This window comes from Vipera berus (genome assembly GCF_964194415.1).
Source record: "Vipera berus genome assembly, chromosome: 15".
Classification (NCBI taxonomy): domain Eukaryota; kingdom Metazoa; phylum Chordata; class Lepidosauria; order Squamata; family Viperidae; genus Vipera; species Vipera berus.
In genome coordinates this window covers 2,940,586-2,949,120 of record NC_138218.1, presented here as the reverse complement: position 1 = coordinate 2,949,120, position 8,535 = coordinate 2,940,586, and the positions used below count along the sequence as shown (strand labels likewise).

At 45.9% G+C, this 8,535-nt stretch overlaps 1 protein-coding gene across 4 annotated transcripts; it reads left to right on the top strand.

The window, feature by feature from the left end:
- The first annotated feature begins 275 nt into the window (after positions 1-275).
- Positions 276-8,171, top strand: LOC308674874 (mitochondrial-processing peptidase subunit alpha-like). 4 transcript variants are annotated; one of them, XM_081339704.1, is made up of 4 exons: positions 276-619; positions 1,630-1,887; positions 3,619-3,659; positions 7,852-8,171. In XM_081339704.1, exons 1-4 carry the CDS (start codon positions 533-535, stop codon positions 7,919-7,921), a joined length of 456 nt encoding a protein of 151 aa, XP_081195830.1. In that variant the 5' UTR covers positions 276-532; the 3' UTR covers positions 7,922-8,171. The 4 variants fall into 4 exon arrangements, with proteins under 4 accessions (XP_081195830.1, XP_081195833.1, XP_081195832.1 ...); XM_081339707.1 differs by having other exon boundaries at positions 7,726-8,171; XM_081339706.1 differs by lacking the exon at positions 3,619-3,659.
- Positions 8,172-8,535: the final 364 nt, after the last annotated feature.

The window sequence follows — 8,535 nt, the reverse complement described above, 5'->3', positions numbered from 1 at the left end:
AGAGAGAATAAATGTGTTTATATCTGTATGTGTGTGTATGTATGTATGTATGTATATCCCCTCCTCCCATCTCTCTCTACACACACACACACACACACACACACACACGCAATTTAAAAAGTATAGTTAAAAAAGTAAATTGCCAGGTGAGATTGTCACGGCATCTTCTGTGCCTCAAGAGAAGAGAGCCAGGCAGGATTTCACTGTCCCACCTGAACGCAAATTGCATTGCCATAAAGATGTTTGTGATTTCTGCCAGAGGAAAATGTGGTGCAGTGGCATCATTTGGAAAGACAGGAGTGGGAGAGACCAAGGTGGCAGGAGTGGGGGGGCTGTAGGTGGGTGTGCCCAATCCAATTTATCTTCTGGGAAGGAACACAGGTTGATTCTGTGGGCCGTTTGGGAGGTGGGTAGGAATTTTCCTACCCCTCCAGGGGGGTTGGGCCATTGTCCCTTGGGAGGAGGTTGGGTCCTGTGGCCTGGATCCAAAGGGGTTCCTCCTTGGCTTCTCTTGGCAGATGAGGAAATCGAGATGACTCGTATGGCGGTCCGCTTTGAGCTGCAGGACCTGAACATCAGGCCCGATCCAGAGCCGTTGCTGACTGAGATGATCCATGCAGTAAGTCCCTCTGGCGTTCTGCTCCACAAAGCCCCTGAGCTGTTTGGTGGCCTTCTAATCCGGATTGAGCTTGGGGGGGCAAGTGGGCGAAGGACCCTGTGATCAGCGTGCCAGGCAGGGCAACCCCTGAGGAGTTTGGGGGGGCCGTGGGGGCTTCCTCAGTCTCACTGGGAATTCCCTTCCGGTGGTGGATGCAGGAGCTGAATAGTTTTCAGAAGAAACAAGCTTGCCTTTGTTAATGATAAGCATCATTGTGCCCATTATGTGTGCCGGAGCACAATAAGGCAAAACATGTTTTGCTAATGCGTTGTGTTCCTGCCTGCAGTTTGGGAAGTGAAAGAATAGTCCAGTGGTGTGCAGCATTGGGGAATGCAAAGTCAAAATGAGGCTTTGTGTGAGTTTGGGTGCCCCCCCCACCCCCAAACTGCTGAAGAATGAACTCTTTTGCTTTCTCCCTCCCTTCTCCTGTCTTTCCTTCTGGACAACAGAGTAGTGTGATATTATGCTTGGGGGGGCGTTCTGGGGGGGCACTGTTGATTTCCCCTGTAATCTGCACTATTCTTGGATCGTGCAGCCCAAGATCCAATGCTCCGCCTTTGTGGGGGAACCTCGCCTGCTGCATCTGCACCCATCTCTGCTCAAAGCCCCTTGTCAGCTTACTGGGCCCCCAACGCTTCACACACGGAACTGCTTGCAGGCCGTGACGTTGGGGGCCGAGGCAGGTTTCTTCGAAGATGTTCTCAAGTAGCTCAGGCCGTGGATCAGGGAGACCTGGGTTCAAATCCAGGTTTATCAGACAGTGAAGGCTTACCATCAACTGTTTAATCCATTGCACTCTTTAGGAGAGGCTGTTATTTTCTTAGATACGGAGCTTTCTCTCCCTTGTGCTCACTTGGGCTCTTCTTGGTGCCAGTGGCCAACAGCAATCCTAAAGCAAGAAAGTCTGGTCAAATATCTGTTTGGTCATTGCCTTCTTTTCTGAAAATCATTTGCGTTTGCCCTTCCCACAGGCAGCTTACAGGGAAAACACTGTGGTATTGAACAGGTTCTGTCTGGCAGAGAACATTGAGAAAATCGACAGGATGGTCCTCCACTCGTACCTGAGGAATTACTACACACCCGACCGGATGGTGTTGGCTGGAGTGGGAATTGAACACCAGCTGGACTGTGCTCGGAAGTACTTCCTGGGAACCGTTCCGGCGTGGGGAAGTGGGAAAGCCGAGGAGGTGGACAAGTCAGTTACCCAATACACTGGCAGGATCCTCAAGGTGAGGAAGGGGAGGCAGCCAGCAGTCAGTATTGGCAGGCTGGGAAGCAAAATGTTCTTTGCACCTCTCGGTTTCATAAAGTGCTTTGTTAGGATTTAAAATGGAGGGTTTGCCTTAAACTGGTTCTCAGAGCAGCTAGAAGAAAGTTAAAGTGATAAATAAAAGATCGGAAGGATGTGCAGTACGTGCAGAATGTAGCCAGTTACTGTATTTCCTTTGACCATGAAGACGGAATTATGGATGTTGATCCAAAATATCTGAACATCATCAAGGTCTTTTGAAAGACGGGGAAGCTCCAGAAAGAATGGATTTGCAGTGCTTCTAAAGCCTGGAAAAAGGAGGCAATGCCGTGCTCGGCTGGTGGGAGGAAGCTCAGACCTCTTTCAGGAGGCAGCTTTTTCCTTCCCGGACATCTGGGGAAAGCCAGCGCCGTAGTTTTGAGTCAGGCTCCATTATGGTCATAGGTCTGTGGTTCTGGGGGGGGTACTGCTGAGGCAGCAATTCCTGTTCCATTGGACGGCCCCGGGGTTTCAGGTGCTGGATCCCCTTCGTTACCTCTCCAGTTGCGGCCGCAGGCACTGCCTCGGTTGCAGTTTTCAGCTCTCTCCTCCCTTAGTGAGCTCAGGGTTGCTTTCATCAGATCAATGGCTTTTTCCAGGATCCGGTCCTCCTCACTGGTGTGCAGGGAGCTCTCCATCTCTTGCCTCCAGTCCGGTTGGTGGTCGCTCCAACTCAGGGTCACTTCTCTCGATGCCTTTTCCCACTCACTTTTCCTTCCAACGCCCATCGACCACCGCGGTTTTTGGTCGTACTGCTCCACCGCTTCTTCCCCAGGGAAATATGCCGCTTCAGCTTCCCATCGTCTCTGGGGTTCCATTCGGGGGGAAGACTCCCTTCCCTCCTCTCTTGCTTCATCGCCAGACATTGTATTTGTTGCAAAGTCCCCCGGTAAGGTTTTCCCTTCCAGGTTGACTCTTATAGCAGATCCCGGGTCCTGACAGTCCACTTCTAGCTTGGGTGGGCCTTTTGCTTGGACGCCCGAGTGACCTTCCGGTTTGGCTTCTCTGCCCTAGGAGGAAGACTTCATCCCATTCGCTGTCCTGAACATGATGATGGGGGGTGGGGGGTCTTTCTCGGCAAAGGCATGTTCACGCGGCTGCATCTCAATGTCCTCAACCGGTACGTCTCTTCGCTGCTAAGAGCCAGGAGCGGAACCAAGCTGGGCCAGAGCCTGGGGGCGGGGAGGACGCTGACCTTCCATTGGGAAGTTGGGAGGGGGGGACTGTCCTAATGGACAGAGAAGTGGCCAGTTTATACATGGTGCTAAATTCTAATTAGCTTTAATTGTGGGGTGTTTTTGTTTCAGTTTTGCTAATCCAGCAGTGATAGAGCTCCTGCTCCTAACCCGCCTGTACCCTCCAATCCATGTCCACAGTCGCAAGCAAGCCAGTCTTTACACAAATTGCAGCTCTTTAACTCATGGGGTTGGTAGCGTGGTCTCTGGGATAGCTCAGAACTCCAGTGATAGTCTAGATCAGAAAAATCTGCAGAAGTTTTGTGACCGCTGCGATTACCACAGGAATATAAAATCGGGGTGTCTCGAAGTGTTTGCTGTCTAGGCGTTATTAATTCGGAGTCTGCAAAATATAAAGCACATCCTGCTAGTGTGATATCAGTGCCAGCAGCATTTACATTAACATAAATAAAAACATATTTTACTTACCATTGCAGGGAGATAATGCAGCATCATTCATCATTTCACAGGCTGTACTGTAAGTACTCTACACCTCATCGTTAAAATTACTCTGCACCTCATCGTTAAAATTACAACACACCATGCTACAGCTGGGCAAAACGGGCCTGAGTAAAAAATTTTCTTTATCATAACCCCTGCAACAGATTTTGTCACATTCTTCCGGCTGGGGCCTTGTGTCAGGCCGTGTGACGCTCGCTTTTGCAGTTGTTTTAAAACCAGGTTTGGAACCAGAGATTGCCATCTTCAAAAGACTGGTGGAATTAAATCGCTAGCTGTTCAGACCTGACTGTACAATCTCCCCCGCGCATGCGTCCTTGAGCCTTGCGCCTGTCCAGAATCACGTGGTATGACATGCACAGGCATGTTCCGAACAAGGCCTAACCCCCTTTTTTTACTATCAGACACAAACACGCATGCCCGGATCCGCAGCCTTAACATGCCCGAACAAGTCTACTTCCCACCTGGCTAGTTGCGGTTACATGTACATGCAGATTTGAGGGCTCAGTTGACAAAATATGTGACTTTAGAATTTTACAAAGGTAAAAACCAGCTGCGGGTTTTTTTTTTTTATTGAAAAGTTTTAAAATACAATTTTCCTTTAAAAAACCCCCCTTCCCCCTCCCTCCTCCCCCCCTACCTCCCCTCCTCCCCCCTCCCTCCTCCCCCCCTACCTCCCCCCCTCCCCCCCCTACTTCCCAGAGCTGAATACAAGGTATATATATATAAAAAAAAGCAAACCTAAGCAACCATATACTAACAACTATAAATTCTAAAATCCATCACTCTCTAGCTTATATAGGATAAAACAAACCTTAACAATATTAAATATATATATATAAAAAAAACTAGAATAAGAGAAGGACACTCTCTAGCTTATATAGAATGGAACAAACCTTAATAGTATTAAACATATATTAAAGACAAAAAAAAAGGAAAAAGAAAAAAAAACCCTTCTCAACCCTATACTTATCCTAAATAAACTCCATCCATTTTATCCATTCCATGATATAACATTCTTACAAATAATTTTCCAAATTAACCAAGGATCCCAAATCAAAAAACTTTAAAGTCAACTCTTCTGTAATCGACCGTTCCTCTTCCAGTACCACATCTATAATTATTCCAAACACAACAAAAAAGAAAAAAAAAAATGATTGCAAACAAAACTTGAACTTTAATCCAAAAAAGCTCAGCCTTTCCACAAAACCACCAAATATAAAAATATATTGCGTCTACACCCAAATCTTTTCCCCCCTCCCCTACTTGACTACTTGACTATATCGTAAAAGTTCCAAAGACTTCTGCGATTCCTGCTACTTTCTCTTCTTAGATCGTTTTGCAGCAGCACGCGTCACCCTCTGTTTTATAGATTCATCCGACGAGGTTATATCTTGATCTCCTCCAACACCGTTGTCTTCTATCTGACCATCTTCGGCCTCTTGATGCACTCCTTCTCCAGATCCCTTTCCAGCTTCCAAAAGTGTTAATGGCGTTGCATTTAAAACATTATTGTAGAAATCACGCGCTTGCATCACAGTAACCAAACGGTACTTTTTACCTTCGTGCGTCACCATCAACCCCACTGGGATCTCCCATCTGAACCTTATATCTCGCTGCTTGAGCTCTTGCACAAGAAATGTAAAATCCTTCCTTCTCCTTAGAATCTTTGGAGGAATTTCTTTTAAGACCAAAACTTCTTGATTAGCAATCATAACTTTAGTATCATAAGCAGCTTGTATAACTTCATCTCTAGTTTCCCTTTTTGCAAAATATACCACCACATCTCTAGGCAACTTCCTCTGTCTGGCAATCCATGAATTCACACGAAACACTTTGTCCATGCCTCCTTTTATTTCAGATGCTGGCTGTTTCAACACTATTTCAAAAGCCTCAGAAACCAGCTGCTTTAGATCTTCCTTAGTATTCTCCTTTAAGCCTCTAATTCTAATGGCAAACTGCATCTGGAAATATTGAGCAAGACACAGTTCCTTTTCCATTTTATTTTCATTCTCCAATACTTTTGCTTCTAATATAGCATTCTTTTGAGTCAAGTCTTCTAGCTTTTCCTCCAATTCTTCCACACACCGAGCCACTTTACACACTGAAGTCAAGATGTCTACCCTCATTGCTTTGAGCTTCTGTTCCATCCTCTCCTCCATTCTCTCCTCCAATTTCTCCAATTTCTCCTCCATCTGTGCAAATCTAATATTAATTGATTCCAAAATTACCTGGGTATGTTTTTCAAGAGCATCTTGTAAATCCTTTGATGTCAATACATCAGGAGGATGCAGCGCCTGCAATAATGATTGTTGCACGGGAGAAGTTCCAGCACTCCGAAGAGTTTTAGGGGGTGGTTTAGCCGCCATCTTTTACCAAATATGACGCACTTTCACTTCAGATTTGTAATCCAAAAAAGTCCATCAAGCTGGAGAGTAAAACATAGTAATCCTCTTTACCATTTCCTCTTGTATCGCTCTGCCTGCTCCTTTAAATCATAGTCATTCCTTCAGGCAGGGGTGGTCGCAGACGGCTGGCTCTGCTCCAAGAAGTCAGGAGCAGAGGCGACGGCCAGCTGGGAGCAGCCCAGGCTACGGGGGAGTTCAATCCTTCAGCCGCCCAAGCCATAAGCTCAGGCGGCCCTGGAGAACTCTACCCCTACCTGGGAGCTCGCCCCCTCCTCTTCTCCCGAGGAGGGGGCTTCGGATTCGCCCGAACAGCTGATCGGCGCTGTTTCGGGCGAAAAAACAACAGCTGAGCCGCGGGCAGCCCGGGAAGGCTCCCTTCGTCGCCGCGGAGCCACCGGAAGTGACCAGCTGCGGGTTTTAAATGTTTTCCCCCCCCCACCCTGCATTCGAGAAAATGATTTTAAAACCTCCTAGAAATAAATACCTTTTAGAAAAAGGGGGTTAAACGCAAGCCCTGGCCTCCTTTTAGGGCCTCCCTTTTTCCCTGCTTTTGAGGCGCTGATTTTTAAAACTCCACAAAAATGAAAAAGCATCAATAGGCTAGAATGATTAGAAATAAAAAGCATTTTTTATTATTATTATTATTTCCCAGCTCCCCAAAGTAGGGATTGTTTCCTAAAAGCAGAGGCCTCTGTTAATTATTTACTTTATTTAGCTTATTCTGTTTGTTTTGAATGTCCATAGAATTAGGTTAAGCTAATCATGTACCCAGAGGCTTGACTGCCTTGACTTATTGATGGGGTTCGGTTCAAGACGCCTTATCTGAAAAGAGGGTTGCTTGTGAAACTTGTGAGTTTCGCCCCATTTTACGAATTTCCTCGCCACATTTGTCAGCTGAATCAGTGAAGTTGTTAAATTACTAACATGGTTGTGAAGTGAATCTGGCTTCCCCATTGACTTTGCTTGCCAAGGTTGCAAAAGGGGACCACATGATCCCCCCATGCTACGACCGTCATAAATATCAACCTGCTATCAAGCATCTGAATGTAAATCACATGGCCATAGGGATGCTGCAATGGTCATAAGTGAAAAATGGTCATAAGTCACTTCTTTCAGTGCCATTGTAACTTCAAACGGTTACTAAATGAACTCTTACAACTCGAGGACTACCTGTACTTCCACGTGAAGTAAAATCAATCTTGCTCTATTTTTTAATGCTTTTTCATAACCAATGAAACCAATATTAGAAACCAGTTGGGTATTTCCAGGGCAGAAGGTTCTTCAGTGGGGTGAGATGCTTTATTTTGGATTCAGCAGTTCCCACATTTATCTCCCGAGTTTGCAAGACTTTAGCAGACTGAATATAACTTTAGGGTGAACCAAAAACACAACAGTGGGCTAGTTTTGGAGATTGGATGCCGGATAATTTTGATTTTAGTGGGTTCCATTTTGGGGGCTATTATGGGCTATTTTTAAAGGGCTGTAGAGAGAGTCCTTGACTTGCAACCCTTTGTTTAGTGATTGAAGTTACAGCAGTTCTGAAAAAAGTGACCTGATCGGTTTGGACAATTGTGAGCGTTGTAGATCCCCATGGTCACGTGACCAAAATTCAGGCAACTGGTGTGTATTCCCGACAGTCACATAGTGCCCCGCTGACGTGTTCTCCCCTTTATATAGGGTCTCCTGCTTCAGCTGGGCGTTGGACTAGAAGACCTGTCAGAATCCATTCATATCCCATTCATCAAACTATCTGTATGTTTCTAAAATCTTATACCGTTCCCTGGATTCTGCCATTTTTCCAAGGCAAAGAAGAGAAGATGCATGTTCAGCCTGCTGGGAGGCTGTCTTCAAAGACCAGTGGAAGTACCTTTGAACTGAGAACAACAAAGGAAGGGGGGGGAGAAGAGATCTGGTTTGTATCTTCGATTAGAATCTAAAAGGAAGGAGGTAATTGTTGTAAAGGCATGGGAAGATCCCTCTTTCCCATGGAAGGGTTTGACACCTGAATTTTCATTGATCCTGGACTGACCAGATGGTTTGAGGGGAGGGGTTTGATTCGGGGACTCTTTAAAAGAGTTTCAGATCCTGTCTAGTATTCCATTACCAATCATGTTTTAGTAAAAGCTCCTTTTGAATAATTCCTGTTTCAAGAGTTCTTTCTTTCCTAAGATGTGGATTGGGGTGGGTCCTGACCAGACCTCCAAGACCCCTTCCACCTCTATTCTAAATTAGAATTTGCCTTCACTAATAACCTGTTGGCTCTGAACTGTTCCCAGGAACTAATTCCAGCTGAAGTAGCAAACTGTGAAGAACAGCCCAAGTTATCAGCAAACATATGATCGTTGTTGCATCCCGAGCATTTCACTACCATGACTCCATGATGATAAGCCACCCTAGAAATAGTTTTCACAGATTGTATCCCGCATACCTAACAGAGAAGCCAGGATACACTCAGGGATGTTCAAAAGTGGCTTTCTGGGATATCCA

Bases quoted from the DNA above. Each gene is read 5' to 3' on its own strand.
- LOC308674874 (XM_081339704.1), top strand. From the start codon at position 533: ATGACTCGTATGGCGGTCCGCTTTGAGCTGCAGGACCTGAACATCAGG. The intron at 620-1,629 runs GTAAGTCCCTCT...CCCTTCCCACAG, and splicing joins TGACTGAGATGATCCATGCA to GCAGCTTACAGGGAAAACAC. The intron at 3,660-7,851 runs GTAAGTACTCTA...CATTTTTCCAAG, and splicing joins ATCATTTCACAGGCTGTACT to GCAAAGAAGAGAAGATGCAT.